This window comes from Salvia miltiorrhiza, chromosome 5 (genome assembly GCF_028751815.1).
Source record: "Salvia miltiorrhiza cultivar Shanhuang (shh) chromosome 5, IMPLAD_Smil_shh, whole genome shotgun sequence".
NCBI lineage: Eukaryota > Viridiplantae > Streptophyta > Magnoliopsida > Lamiales > Lamiaceae > Salvia > Salvia miltiorrhiza.
In genome coordinates this window covers 53,993,456-54,008,533 of record NC_080391.1, presented here as the reverse complement: position 1 = coordinate 54,008,533, position 15,078 = coordinate 53,993,456, and the positions used below count along the sequence as shown (strand labels likewise).

At 34.1% G+C, this 15,078-nt stretch overlaps 3 protein-coding genes across 3 annotated transcripts; 1 reads left to right on the top strand and 2 right to left on the bottom strand.

The window, feature by feature from the left end:
• The first annotated feature begins 6,797 nt into the window (after positions 1–6,797).
• Positions 6,798–8,576, top strand: LOC131025075 (acyl-acyl carrier protein thioesterase ATL3, chloroplastic-like). Its single transcript, XM_057954676.1, has 5 exons — positions 6,798–7,087; positions 7,543–7,643; positions 7,848–7,957; positions 8,096–8,191; positions 8,297–8,576. The coding sequence occupies exons 1-5, from the start codon at positions 6,885–6,887 to the stop codon at positions 8,414–8,416; spliced, it is 630 nt and encodes a 209-aa protein (XP_057810659.1). The 5' UTR covers positions 6,798–6,884; the 3' UTR covers positions 8,417–8,576.
• A 45-nt stretch (positions 8,577–8,621) lies between these two features.
• Positions 8,622–10,439, bottom strand: LOC131025076 (endonuclease 2-like). The gene is made up of 9 exons (XM_057954677.1): positions 10,083–10,439; positions 9,884–10,039; positions 9,700–9,801; positions 9,563–9,618; positions 9,388–9,471; positions 9,215–9,307; positions 9,056–9,117; positions 8,875–8,948; positions 8,622–8,794 (listed from the first exon to the last, which is right to left on the bottom strand). The coding sequence occupies exons 1-9, from the start codon at positions 10,246–10,248 to the stop codon at positions 8,700–8,702; spliced, it is 888 nt and encodes a 295-aa protein (XP_057810660.1). The 5' UTR covers positions 10,249–10,439; the 3' UTR covers positions 8,622–8,699.
• Positions 10,440–13,256: 2,817 nt separating this feature from the next.
• On the bottom strand, positions 13,257–14,871 carry LOC131026123 (endonuclease 2-like). Its single transcript, XM_057955892.1, has 9 exons — positions 14,752–14,871; positions 14,491–14,665; positions 14,300–14,401; positions 14,159–14,214; positions 13,968–14,051; positions 13,798–13,866; positions 13,627–13,685; positions 13,455–13,528; positions 13,257–13,369 (listed from the first exon to the last, which is right to left on the bottom strand). Exons 1-9 carry the CDS (start codon positions 14,869–14,871, stop codon positions 13,257–13,259), a joined length of 852 nt encoding a protein of 283 aa, XP_057811875.1.
• Between the last annotated feature and the right edge of the window lie 207 nt (positions 14,872–15,078).

The window sequence follows — 15,078 nt, the reverse complement described above, 5'->3', positions numbered from 1 at the left end:
AGAAGAGAATTCCAAAGCCAAAATCAGTCACTGCTGATTACATACATTCTCTTAGACCCTAGGCATATATTCTGTGTACCCAGAAGCCAAAGGTCAAACTTGCTTCAAAGAACTCGTTCTTTGTAAGTATAGTTGGCACTCGTTTAAACCTCTCCCCCATAAGAGTGTTTGAGTGACTCGGAGTTTCAGAAGGTGTTCTGAACTCTGATAGGGAAGTCTGAGCACGAGGTGTGCTTAGCAAGGAAATCCTGCGCGAGCTGTGTAGGTGCTGAAATCATGCGCGAGGTGTGTAGGTAGGGAAACCCTACGCGAGGTGTGTAGGTGCTGAAGAGAGAGTTTATCTTCAGTTCACGGTTTGCAGTGCACCAGGGAAGCACTTGCGGAGTGGATTGTTGGTCTGATCAACCAGCCGTGGATGTAGGAAAGAGTTTTTCCGAACCACGTAAAAGTCTCTGTGTTATTTACAGCTTTCAGTTTTACATTCATAACTGTGTTATTTCAATTGATAAAACTGAATGCTGACTAACTGAAAAGAGAAACCTTAATCCAACTATCTGCTCCACCGAGGCTATTCGAAACTAAGTTTAATTTCCGCTGCGTATGATATCAATCTGACTCACTATCCTCTGATAGTAAGGAAGAGAGATATCATCTTCATCTTTGCAAACACGACTGAAGCCCTTACGTGGATCAGTTAAGTTCCAGTGACTTAACTGATAACTCTTTACTGAAGAGCTTTCAGTATCAGTCGTCAACCCTATTGGTCAACACTTATTTCGGTTAAACAGGTGTCTTGTTTGCGTGTAAAGTTTCGCTTCTATCTCTGACTGAGATCCCTCTGATTGAGGTTTGTAGATAGTCACAAAAATAGCCTATAGGTGTATTCCCTCCCCCCATACACCTATTCGAGACCCCCCGGACCTAACAGTGTGCACATATGTGCACACTGTCGTTGAGATTGTGACACGTATCCCCCCATTCAAAACCACCGGCTTCACTTTTAAGTACCCTAGACCGGTCTAGCTTTAACGAATACCACCGATTCGCCTATTTCTTGTATTTCATTTTACCAGCCGTATATTTAGAAAATTGAGCCCAACTTATATGTAGACACGTCAAGTCAACTTGTGTGTTTTATTATTTTGTATTAGTTTTTCATAATTTAGTTTGTACACGTTATATGTTGTTTTTGGATGAATCATGAAACATAGTATGAAATTATGAATTAGGGAAATAATCAAATTTTAATTGAATTTGTAATTTACGTATTCATACTCTGGTGATAATTAAGAAAGGGACAACTCATTCAATCTTATATCTTTCCTTAATATTAAATATTTTATTTCTTTAAATTAATATAACCTATTATCTTCATTAATTTATACAAATGTTAGTCTTTAGTTATCAGTATATCAACATATCTAAAATCATTTTTTTGCTAAAAAAAAGTATAATTTCAAAGTTTAATAGGGGTGGGCTAGGAATAAAAATACATTTTTTTGTATAAAATAAAAACGCATTAAAATGTATGAATTTTATGTTGAACACGTATGAATTCACTGCATAAAGGTATGAATTGCGAAAAATAAATTTTTCGCTACCTTTGGGATTCGAACTCAGGACCTGAATTCATCCAACAAGGTGATGAATTAACTGTAGATCTTGATGATCTAAGGGCTGAAAATGGTTCATATTTTATACAAAAAATGTGTTTTTATTCTAGCCCTCTCCTATATATATAATAACTATTAAATTCAATTGTTAACATTTTTCCTTCAAATATAAATAAATTGATTCCATTGTTCAAAAGAGTATACGGTTGAATAAAATTTAGTCCTTAATTTCTATCTTCTGATGCACTATTCGCTAATATTCATTTATGAAGATGACGGATTATAAATTCTCATTCATTCCAATTATTCCATTATAATTTTCCTCAATTCTAATTCATTCTTATTTTTTTTTTCTAAATTTTTATCAATTTTCATATCTAAAAATCATTAAATATCTAAAAATTATGATATATTAAAAACTATTAAATATCTAAAAATCATTATATTAATATTTCAACGAAATAAATTCTATCATATGTGATGTCGTATAATCAATTCATTTTAATTTTCCTCAATTCTCATTCATTCTTTTTCTTTTTCTAAATTTTAATCAGTTTTCATATACAAAAACCATTAAATATCTAAAAATCATTATATTAATATTCCACAAATTAAGAAAAAAAATCCATAACATAATTAATAATGCATTTGATGCAGAAATGTTTAAGAATAGAGCTATCTTGGTTCCCACTAATTAATGAGATGATTGATACCATAAATGATAGTAAATTGATGGCTAACATATAACGTGTGTCGTACACTTGTGTAACCGTGTGTACATTAAAATCATATTTTTTTTAATATTTGTTTAATTAGATTTGAAATATACCATCACTATTATGGTTTATTAGTTTCCCTAAATACATATTGACTCAATATTCAGTACGAATGATTGCTATAGTGTCATCTATGGATCAAAGTACACCAATTGAGTGAAAAACATAGTTGTACTTAGTAGTAAGCACTACTTAATAGTTCAACCTACTAAAGAGTAATCAAGTTATGTGATGAATAACAAATGACTATTATTTAAAAATCATTCATTACAATAAGGTTATCACATATTTTCATCAAAATCCATAAGACAAATGCTACAAAATTGTCAAAACATCAAATCAATGGTCATTCCCTAACAAGTCACGGTTAGGGTTCACGGTCAGGTATTTCTGTCACGGTTATATAAAAATTGTGCATGATTACACGGTCTATTATAACTTGTAAAGATCTATAATATCGTGTATATGAAAATAGGGTGAAGCGTGCAGCCATGAAGCGTGCAACCGTGCAGCTGTGTTTTTTATTTACATATTTTTTGTGTTTAATCTTTTGTTCTCATTTTACATGATTTTTATGTAACAATAATTTTTGCTATATACAAGCATTCGTGTAGCGTGTAGAAAATGTTAAATATTACTATGATATATCATAGTTGAAAATGCATGTTAAATATTATGATATATGAGCATTCGTACGTGTAGCGTGTAGCGTGCATTCCTTAATATTAAGGAAAGATATAAAAATTGCTAATCTTTAATTGTCACTTCCTTATATATAAATCATGTAAATAAAATTATTGATTTGCTAATCTTTAATTGCATTCGTGTAGCATGTAGCGTGTAGTTGTCCCTTCCTTAATTATTAATTTGCTAATCTTTAATTGCATTAAAAATTATTGTTATATAAAAATCATGTAAATAAAAAACACAAAATTAATTTATATATATAGGGGAGGGCTTAAAATAAATACACAATTAAGATATAAAATAAAAATTATTTTCAGCCCTTAGATTATCAAGATCTACGGTTGATTCATCATCATGTTGGATGAATTCATGGTCCTGAGTTCGAATCCTAAAGGTAGCAAAATTTTATTTTTCACAATTCATACCTTTATACAACGAATTCATACGCGTTCTACATAAAATTCATACATTTTTCTTAGTTCTTATTTCTTATTTTAAGAGGTGATCTCACGGTACTATATATATATATATATATATATATATATATATATATATGGTGCGGTTATAGTGAGAATCACACTTATCGTGAGAACATAAGAACCATTAAAATCAATGCATCTACTATATAAATTAATGCATCCGCTATTAAATTTAATGCATCCAAAAAAAATAATTTTTTTGCTCCCTTCAGGATTCGAACCCAGCATCTGCATCCATCCACCGTAGATCTTGATGATCGAATGACTTAAAATGGTTCTCTGTTCTTATTTTATTAGTGGTTCTTATTTGAACCTCTCCCTATATATATATATATATATATATATATATATATATATATATATATATATTATAACAAAATAAATCTTATCCTACATGGCGTCGTATAATCAATCCATTCTAATTTTTCTCAATTCTTATTTATTCTTATTCTTTTCAAATCTATAACTAATCTCCATCTCTAATCAAACTCCACCCATTAATTTTTTTTAAGAGAAGAGACACCATAAGGATTTTAATTACGTATACATGATAAGAAAGTACTTGAAAAACTTTTTTTAATATTTTATGATATATATTTCCTTTTTTAAGTCATCAATATTATGCTACTACTTATATAGAGAGAGGGAATGAAAATTAGACCAAAATTTTGCTAGTAAATTGATGGCTAACATAACGTGTGCCGTGCACTCGTGTAATCATGTGTATTTTAAAATCATAATTTTTTTTAATACTTGTTTAATTAGATTTGAAATATATCATCACTATTAGTATGTTTTATTAGTTTCCCTAAATACATATTGACTCAATATTCAGTACGAATGATTGCTATAGTATCATCTATGGATCAAATTGCACCAATTGAGTGAAAAACATAGTTGTACTTAGTAGTAAGCACTACTTAATAGTTCAACCTACTAAAGAGTAATCAAGTTATGTGATGAATAACAAATGACTATTAGTTAAAAATCATTCATTACAATAAGGTTATCACATATTTTCATCAAAATCCATAAGACAAATGCTACAAAATTGTCAAAACATCAAATCAATGGTCATTCCCTAACAAGTCACGGTTAGGGTTCACGATTAGGGTTTAAGGCACACGGTCAGGTATTTTTGTCACGGTTATATAAAAATCGTGCACGATTACACGGTCTATTATAACTTGTAAAGATCTATAATATCGTGTATATATGAAAATAGGGTGAAGCGTGAAACCGTGCAGCTGTGTTTTTTATTTACATATTTTTTGTGTTTAATCTTTTGTTCTCATTTTGCATGATTTTTATGTAACAATAATTTTTGCTATATACAAGCATTCATGTAGCGTGTAGAAAATGTTAAATATTACTATGATATATCATAGTTGAAAATGCATGTTAAATATTACTCCCTCCGTCCCGGCCAAAACGCTACATTTGCTTTTCGGCACGAGATTTAAGGAGTTGTAGATTAATGTTTTAAGTGTGTAATAATAAAGTGATAAAGTAAGAGAGAGAAAATAATAAAGTGATAAAGTAAGAAAGAGAATGTAATAAAGTGATAAAGTAGGAGAGAGAATGTAATAAAGTGATAAAGTAGGAGAGAGAATGTAATAAAGAAATACTTAATTAGTGTTAATTAAGTATTTAAAATTTCTTGTTTTTGCCAAATATAGAAATATAGCATCTTCGTTGGGACGGCCCGAAAAAGAATATGTAGCATCTTGGGCGGGACAGAGGGAGTATGATATATGAGCATTCGTACGTGTAGCGTGTAGCGTGCATTCCTTAATATTAAGGAAAGATATAAAAATTGCTAATCTTTAATTGTCCCTTCCTTATATATAAATCATGTAAATTAAAATTATTGATTTGCAAATCTTTAATTGCATTCGTGTAGCGTGTAGCGTGTAGTTGTCCCTTCCTTAATTATTAATTTACTAATCTTTAATTGCATTAAAAATTATTGTTATATAAAAATCATGTAAATAAAAAACACAAAATTAATATATATATATATATATATATATATATATATATAGGGGAGGGCTAAAATAAATACACAATTAAGATATAAAATAAGAATTATTTTCAGCCCTTAGATTATCAAGATCTACGGTTGATTCATCATCATATTGGATGAATTCATGGTCATGAGTTCGAATCCTAAAGGTAGCAAAAATTTATTTTTTCACAATTCATATCTTTATACAACGAATTCATACGTGTTCTACATAAAATTCATACATTTTTCTTAGTTCTTATTTCTTATTTTAAGAGGTGATCTCACGGTACTATATATATATATATATATATATATATATATATATATATATATATATATATATATTATAACAAAATAAATCTTATCCTACATGGCGTCATATAATCAATCCATTCTAAAATTTATATCTTATTAAATATCCATTCTAAAATTTATAATCAATCCATTCTTATTTTAAAATTTATTTGTTATGATTTATTCATCAAATTAAAGATCATGTTATAATCTTTAATTTATGATGCATATTAAATATTTTCTATGAATTAAATTTATTATCTTTTTAATAGTCTTAAAATAGAATAAATGAGATGAGACAGAATTTTAGCACCAAAAAAATTGTTATAAAAATTGTGTTATAGTTAAACACGCCAAAATATAATATTAAAAACTGTTTTAAAAATTGTGTTATATTGAACTCAATATTAATATAGTGAAACACGCCAAAATATAATATTACATAAAGAATTTCAGAAATAGAACACATTACAAAAAATTAGAACTAATACCAATTACACATTTTGAGAAAGTTAAAAACGGAGGCAGCGGAAATTTCGAGACATATAAAAAAAAAGTTAAAAACAATTTTGAATTATGAGGGTCAAATCAAATACAGGAGACATAAGGGCCGGCAATATTTTTACATAAAAAACCGGTCTGAGTTTCTAAAAAGAAAAGCTGGGTGGTTTTTGCTCAATAACTACGTGTCACAATCTCAACGACAGTGTGCACATGCACACTGTTCAGCATAGACACTTCCTGAAATGAGTGACTTTTATTCTACTTACAACATGTTCCATCACTTTATTAAATCTCGTGTAATTCTCAAATAAAAATGTGAGATGAAAGGAGTATGTTTTATCCTAGTGCGTACTACGTTGTAGTACATTTTTTTGTTCTATTTCCAATAAAATTACTAAAAATATGAGAGTAAAAATATTGAATTCCTTGATGTACTTGATTTTATTATCTATTTTACCAGACATGATAAATCAGTGAGAGTGAGCCGACAAAATTCTCAGTTATTTCATCAAAGCTTACAGAAATGGTCAACTGTTTAACCAATCTCGGCACGCACGTGCCCGTCCCACGGTCACGTGACTACTCTGATGCCGTTCACTTTTCGCGGCCCTCTGCAAATTTTCCGGCCGATCCCCGGCGGAATATCAGCCTGACACGTGTCGGATTATCCTACTCACGTGTGAGGAGCTGCAATGCTCTGCCGGTTGACTTCAATGGTGGAAAAGGGTACTCACAATTTCTTTTATTCTTGTAATTTAATCGTCGTATTTTTTTTTTTTTTTCTCTTGAGATTTCAGAGCGTTCAGGTTGAAATTTTTGATGGGCTCTTATGACTTCACTGGAATCTTGATTTGAGATTCTTGATGGCCATTGTTCTTGTATGCTCTACTCCATCTAATCTTGATTCTATCGAATATATATATTATGTAATGCTCTTTATGGTTTGCATGTCTGCAATTATTTTTCATTTACTTTTGATTAATTGGTTTAAAACATGACTTTACATTGTTAATTTCACTATTGTCAGCTCTAATTTGGTCGGAAAGTGAAATCAGGAGAAAATTATAGACAATATAAAGTCTGTTATTTTGAAAACAAAATTTAAAATTCGTGTGCAAATCCAAAATTGGGGATGCCTTAGTCGGAAAATGTTGATGCATTCCATTTGTGTTTGTTTCCAGAATGCAAGGGTTCCATGAAGTTGAACTCAAAGTTCGAGACTATGAGTTAGATCAATATGGTGTTGTGAATAACGCTGTTTATGCAAGTTATTGCCAACATGGTGAGAGTGCTTTTCTAATATCTTTGCAAATTTATATTACATTTGAGGCTTTGGAAAGTCTAAGTTAAAGTTGTAGAAGATGAGGAAATGAGTCGACATATTTGTAGCACTAAACAATCTAGCACACTAAGATAGATAAGCAGCTTATCTCTCTAATAAATAAGTTAGCTTATCTCTCTAATTCTAATACATAAGCATATGCAGGTCGTCACGAGTTTATGGAGAGGATTGGAGTGAATGCAGATGAAGTGGCACGAACTGGCGATGCATTGGCTTTATCGGAATTGACAATCAAGTTTCTCGCACCTCTAAGGGTACGATTATCATCTAATTGTAGTGGCGCGTTTTCAAGTGTTGTGCATTTTCTTCAACACCAAATGATTGTTAAATTTGTTTTGAAGAAAGTAAAGAGTAGTAATAAAGTCACACCTTTTTATGCTGTCTTTTAATAGAGTGGAGACAGCTTCGTTGTGAAGGTGAGGGTGAGCGACACTTCTTCTGTTCGACTCTTCTTTGAACATTTCATCTACAAGATTCCTAGCCTAGAGGTATCTAATATGCAATCTGTTTTTATTCACTATCAATACTAGTTTTAGTTTGGCAAGGTTTCCAAATGTTCTGATCTTGATGCTCTAAAACGTCTCCCTCTCCAGCCCGTTTTGGAGGCAAGAGCGACAGCGGTTTGGCTTGACAAAAATTATCGTCCTGTCCGAATCCCTGCTGACCTAAAATCTAAGTTGGTTCAGTTTCAACGGCACGAACAGGCAAAATGATGCTGTTCATCGGCTAATTCAACTTGGTGGAGTCTTGGGAAGAGACAACATACAACAAGTTGTTTTTATCAAATTTAACCTTTTTAATTATGTATGATGCTAGTTATATTGGCATCTCTTTGAACTGTTCTTTGAAATAGAATTGTGATAAATTGAAATTGATCAGAGCTTCTTACATTCTTGCAATGAAATAATTATTTGGGGCTATTCCTCAAATGGATTACACTTGAAAATAACAGAATTTCATCAATATCCTCGGGTTGAAGGCAGAGTTGAAACGTGATCATCCGAATATTCGGTTGAGCGTGGCTGCCAAGCGGACTCCGCCCTGAGCTAGCCGGAGATTGACAACTGGCCTACGGGACAGAAAGTAGTCGTCTGCAGAAGTGGTGTACTATTACAAGAGGCGGATTACGAAAGATTGTTGCAGGAAAAACAGGTATGTGTCATGTATGTACCTCCAAGCACTGAATCTTCATGGACGCCTTTGTATGCCCAGTCACATGCTGCTTTAATACCTTCAGATGCATATCTACATCATAAAAAAGGTATATTTAGTCTTTATTTTATGAAACCGCCAAACCGGGTTTCAAACCCGATTTCAAGGGATTTTTTTGCTAAATTTGTGCTTGAACTTACACGTCCGGGCAAGATGTTTTGCTGCAGGCTTCCCATGCCTTTGCTTGGTTGGACCACACAGTCTGCAGAGTTTCAAGAGGCGGGGTACGAATATCATCACAGCTACATAACATCGACACAGATGGTGCGATTCTGATCAGGTAAAACAAGGTTACTTACTGTTATGTTCTTCTCGAGCGCATTGATTAGTTCGTCCACTTCAGAGTCGTAAAATCTTTCCTCTGCTGTCTCAATGATGTTATTATCCCATACCTGTAGAATTAGGGTGACTACATTTTTCTATGTGAAAAATGGGTTTTTGAATATGCCCGTGTGCTTCGTGGGAAACTCACATGATGAAGAACTGATTTCCTCTTGTACCAATGAACATCAATAGTGTTAGCCCCCCTATCTGAAGTGAATCCTACATGTAAAGGCTGCATTTTCGGAAACAAATATTTGATAAGATCGTATGTTATCGAGCATATATATGATTTGAGCTCGAAAAATGAAGTGCCATAAATCAACCTGATGAATGTCCCCCATGAAATGGGATAGGAAAAGCAGTGCTTCTGTGAGATTATCTGAGGATTGTAGAGTTTTTCAAGTTTAGAACATCACATATTCAAGAAAATTAGGTAAATTCGAATTTTGACAGATTTTACATGTGGACGTGGAATCTCGATAGCTCAGGAGCTGAGTGGTGTAATTGTTGATTGCTCCGGCTACACATCTGTCTGCTATTCCATCTTCATCCTTGCAATCCCCTATACACAGAGAGAAAATTCCTTTTTTTTCACATTTCAAGAATTTCTTGATGATACGAAAAGGGGCCGATTTCGTGCTCACTTTTGTACTGATAGGTGCAGAGATCGTCCGGGGTGTTCAAGTAATGGAGAGGCGATGACCAGTGATATCTGAACTTGACGCGGTCTGCCCACGAACACAGGCTGCCGAGATCGTTCTCTGCATATGCTGGCAAGAGATGTGATACAGCATCCTCTGCTTTGCTCAACCTCGGCTGCAACGAGAAATCAGTCGTTGGAACGAGGTTTTCGTGTCGTCAAACGGAGTAAAAGGAGAGAATTGATGAAGGTAAGAACCTGTGCAAGTTTGCAGATGATGAGATGGCCATCGATTCCCCAACTATGGGCAACTGGTATGTAGAATACAAGCACTGCAAATGCTACTATCTCAAATTTGCATAACTCCATTTTTTATTTAAATTTTGTTTATGGTAGAATTTGAGGTGTATGCAGCACCTTTATAATAGAGCAGCAAGTAGTAGTAAATGGTTATAAACCAATATTAATGTTGTAGGATTGTATGAATTTTGTGGAAAATCCAATTTTAATTATTTCCATAGCTGTACCGTTACGTTAATGATTTATGAAAATGACTTTTATGTTCACTTTTTTTTTGTAATTTTGGCCAGTGTTAATATTTGCAGCAAAAACATGAAAAATCCACTGATTTTTTTTTAATCAGGAGGTAACAATTAAGATAATTAATGCTGTAATCCCATGATTAAAGCCAATTTCCTATTTTATTATCAGGGGAAATAAAAAGGCCTAATATATAATGATTACAAATTTGAAAGTTGCATAAGGATCTATGTGAAATTAAAATTAAAATCTCTAATATGAGATGGGGGCTGATTTTTGTTGTTGCAGAAACTAATGTCCAAATTAAAATCAACAGATATGCTTGGGATAGTATTAACTGTATTATATTAAGAATTAATTACTGAAGATTATGTCTTAAAAACTCAACCAATTTAACTTGAAATATTCGAGTAAGAGCACCCGCAACGCCTTCCTCGAGTGGCTACTCGAGGAAGGCGTTGGCTTCGAGTAGCAGCGCTGCGGGGGGGGGGGGGGGGGTCTCGAGTATTCCTCGAGTGCTCGGGTAGCACTCGAGCGGCGCGTGCTCTGCACGCGCCCGAAAAAAAAAAAAAAATTCAACGGTAATTTTGCACTTTTTTCGAATTTTTTTTTCTCTTCTTTTCTCTCTATAAATAATACTTCTCCCTCACTCATTCATCACAACTCACTTTCATTCATCACAACTCACTCCTTCTTCCTTCTACAATTTTTCTTGCAAATTATCATATTCGTTCTTCCAAAAATGTCGTCACCTGAACATGATTCTTCGCCCGATTCCGACGAAGTCGCTGAAAAGTTCATGGAGTTGGTTGAGTTGCAGAAACAACTGCTTCAATCATACTGCCCCCAACCGGCGCCAGAGCCGGCGCGTGTCAAACGTCCCCGATCATACGTCTACCGTGATCGTGAAGAGGCCCATGTACGTCTTATGCAAGACTACTTCATCGACAATCCAACATACGAGCCTACTTTTTTCCAGCGTCGATTTCGCATGCAGAAGGAGCTGTTCTTGCGCATCGTCGAGGCTGTTCAAGGTGAAGATATTTTCTTCCATATGAGCACTGATGCACTCGGTCGAGATTCTCTTTCTCCTTTGCAGAAATGCACGTCGGCTATCCGCCAATTAGCCACCGGGGTTAGTGCGGATGTTTTCGATGAGTATCTCAAAGTGGCGGACTCAACCGGTCGTGTATGCCTAAAGAAGTTCTGCAAGGCGGTCATACGGGCTTTTGGAGCCCATTACTTGTGCCGTCCAACGCCAACTGACGTGCAACGCCTACTTCATATGCATGTGGCGAGACATGGTTTTCCCGGGATGCTCGGGAGCTTAGACTGCATGCATTGGGCGTGGAAGAACTGCCCAAAGGCGTGGCACGGCGCCTACACACGCGGGGATCAGGGAGAGCCCACCTTGATATATTGGAGGCCGTTGCCTCTTTCGATTTGTGGATTTGGCACGCCTTCTTCGGAGTCGTTGGTTCAAACAACGACATCAATGTGCTGAATCAGTCTCCTCTATTCTCCGACGTGTTAGGAGGAACTGTGGCGCCGGTGGTCTTTCATGCCAACCAGCGCGAATACCGGATGGACTACTATTTGTGTGACGGCATATATCCGGAGTGGCGTTGCTTCGTGAAGAGTCCATCAATGGCAACCAATCCGAAGGAGGCAAGGTTCAAGAAGATGCAAGAATCGGCCCGGAAGGATGTTGAACGCTCCTTCGGAGTCCTTCAAGCTCGGTGGGGAATCATTCAAAGTCGGTGCGCAATTGGTACGTAGAGCACCTGAAGGACATCATGTTGTGTTGCATCATTCTGCACAACATGATCGTGGAGCACGAAGGTGAAGCGGCTGCCAACTGGAGAGATGATGACGGGGCGTCTAGCTCTTCGAGGAATATGTGCGAATGGATAGCCTTCTCCGAGATAGACAACTACATGCTCAGCTCCGATATGATTTGATGGAGCACCTTTGGGCACGTTTCGAACCTCTAGGGCCAGAGTAGTTAATTTTTAGGAATTGTTTTTATTTTATTTAAGTTTTATGTAATATTTAGGATTTTATAATTAATGCAATTTAAATTTGAAATAAATTGTGTTATTTAAATTTGCGCAATTAAATTTAAATGAAAAACATAAAAATCAAAACTAATGTTATCAAGTAGGCTATCAGGGAACCCCAATGCAGCACTACCTACGCAATAACACAACCACTATCAAGTAGGCTATCAAGGAATCCCATTGCGGATGCTCTAATACAAATGTTCGAAGCAACAAAAAACGAGTAATACAAAGATGGGTTAATTGCCTGTAATCAAAAGGTTTCGTTCGTTTCGCAACTTTCCGTCGTGTCAAATACATAGCAATCCATAAACTATAAATTTTTTCTTAAATAATGTTCCCAAAATTAGAAAATTCCACCAATTTTAAGCTGATATGGACACCGGAATGTCCCCGAAAATTCCCCCAATTTTTCTAATTTTGATAACATTAAGAAAAAATTAACAGTTTATGGATTGTTGCGTCAAATTGAAAGGTCGTGGGAAAGTCGCAAAAAAAACGAAACCTTTTAAATTTACAAGCAATTAACTCTACAAAGATGGTGACTTGACAATCATCAGAGGGACAAAATATATGATATGGAGAAAAAATAAAATTATTTCATACTTTATATATTTGGGTTTACAACCAAAAACAAGCATTAATTTATTATCCAAGTAAGATGTAGGCAGACATGTTTTATTAAGACCAGTTATTTGCATGGGGCTATTTAATTATGTCTGAAATTAAACAATACTATATTTTTGCAGTTGCAAAAATATATAGTTAGCCATAAAATCATGTAAATATCTGATTTAGAGCTGATGCAAGGCGAACCCCTGCTTGAGCTAATCGCAGTTCCACAACAGGCAATCGTGTGTTGAAGTATTTATCTGCAACAATATTTGTATCTACATTTGGTTAAAAAAATAAAAATTGCAACAAAAATTATAATAATAAAACTTATTTTTCCAAGATCAAGATTAAGAAAAAAACCTGCAAGTGTTGAACCAGATTGCACTCCTTTATAAGCCCACTGACAAGCTGCTGTGATGCTCTCTGTTGCATACCTAATTCAACACATTATTAGACTTCATATTGATTTGTGATTTTTCATTAATTTTTGTATATTAATTGTAGGTATTTTTTGTTGAATAAATTAACGTACGAATTTGTACATCCCAGCGTGCAAAACACCCATCCTTTCACTTGGTTTCGCCACTGGCTCTATTGAAGCTCCCCAAAAAAAAAAAAATCATAAGATGTAAAACAAGAAAATATACATTTGAATTGTATAAATGTGTATTTTTACATTTATTTTATTTTGAATGTTGCTGACGAAACCATTCATATCTGTAGCATTGGCTCCTTTGCCTTGCGCTTTTTTAATTATATCAGTATCCCACACCTGTTAATATTAATAACAAAAAAAAGACGTTTGAATTGGACCATAAAAATGTGCAAGAATTAATTCTTAGTATTAATTGAAATGAAAATCAGCTTAATTACATGATGTAATTCTGTTGTTCTTTTGAACCATTTCACGTTGATGGTGTTACCTCCTTTGTCTGAGGTAAATCCAACATGCAACGGCTGCAAATATATATTTTCATCATTTTTTTTCGACAAAAAAAAATATATTCAAATATGAAGGCATATATGTTTATGTAACTCATCACATTTTTCAGCATCATATATACCTGATGAATGTCTCCCATAAAATGTGAGGCGAACAGCAACGATTCTGTTAGATTATCTAATTAATTTAATTAAATATAAAACAATTAGATTATAGAACACAAATGGGAGTAACAAAATTATATAATTCAATGTTTATTTACATTGTTGCTTCTTCTTATTGTAGTCCAGTAGCTCATTAGTATAGTTGTTGATTGCTCCTGCCAAGCAAAAGCCTTTTTCTCCACTTTTATCTATACAATCCCCTATAATTTTTTATTTTTTTTTTTCTGATATTAAAATCAACAAATTTTTTTTTTGAAAAAATAAAATAAAATTAAAAAATAACAATAACTGGCATATGAGTAGGAGCAGAGGTGATCAGGGGTGTTGATGAAATGCAGCGGCCGCGACCACGGGTAACGGAACTTGACTGTGTCGGCCCACGGGCACAGCGCTCCTAAATTGCCGTTTGCATAGGCCGGCAGCAGTTTCTTAACTACTGCTGCCGCTGCTTTGCTCAATCTCGCCTGTTGCATGTTGTTATATTACAATATCAAAATGGTGTCGTTGTGTAAATAGTCAGAGGCAAAGTGTGTGGGCGAGAAGAGCGAACCTGTGCGATTCTGCACACGGCTGTGTGGCCTTCGTAGCCCCAACCATGTGCACATGGAGTTGCAATTATTATGAGTGAAAATGAGATCAATATTATATGAAAAAGTTTGCCATTTTCCATGCTTTTTTTAAAAAAAATGATGCATGTGATTTAATTTATCTGCTGTAATTCTTGTGTGTGTTTGTTTATAAAGATGGAGAAATGTGCTCAAAAGTGGTGGGGGGAAAGGTTGAGTAATTTTATTGGAATGAAAACTTTTTGTGAGGGAAAATTTCAATTATTTTAGTGCTCAAATTAAGTAATGAGGCTAAAAGGAAATGCTTTTGC

What these genes read in the sequence shown, in the direction of transcription:
- LOC131025075 (XM_057954676.1), top strand. Translation starts at nt 6,885, where the DNA reads ATGGTCAACTGTTTAACCAATCTCGGCACGCACGTGCCCGTCCCACGG. An exon ending in GACTTCAATGGTGGAAAAGG is followed by an intron (nt 7,088 to 7,542) that starts GTACTCACAATT and finishes GTTTGTTTCCAG; the next exon opens with AATGCAAGGGTTCCATGAAG. An exon ending in AGTTTCTCGCACCTCTAAGG is followed by an intron (nt 7,958 to 8,095) that starts GTACGATTATCA and finishes GTCTTTTAATAG; the next exon opens with AGTGGAGACAGCTTCGTTGT.
- LOC131025076 (XM_057954677.1), bottom strand. Translation starts at nt 10,248, where the DNA reads ATGGAGTTATGCAAATTTGAGATAGTAGCATTTGCAGTGCTTGTATTC. An exon ending in GGAAATCAGTTCTTCATCAT is followed by an intron (nt 9,308 to 9,387) that starts GTGAGTTTCCCA and finishes CTAATTCTACAG; the next exon opens with GTATGGGATAATAACATCAT. An exon ending in TGAAGATTCAGTGCTTGGAG is followed by an intron (nt 8,795 to 8,874) that starts GTACATACATGA and finishes CCACTTCTGCAG; the next exon opens with ACGACTACTTTCTGTCCCGT.
- LOC131026123 (XM_057955892.1), bottom strand. Translation starts at nt 14,871, where the DNA reads ATGGAAAATGGCAAACTTTTTCATATAATATTGATCTCATTTTCACTC. An exon ending in TTATGGGAGACATTCATCAG is followed by an intron (nt 14,052 to 14,158) that starts GTATATATGATG and finishes ATATATTTGCAG; the next exon opens with CCGTTGCATGTTGGATTTAC. An exon ending in CTACAGATATGAATGGTTTC is followed by an intron (nt 13,686 to 13,797) that starts GTCAGCAACATT and finishes GAGCTTCAATAG; the next exon opens with AGCCAGTGGCGAAACCAAGT.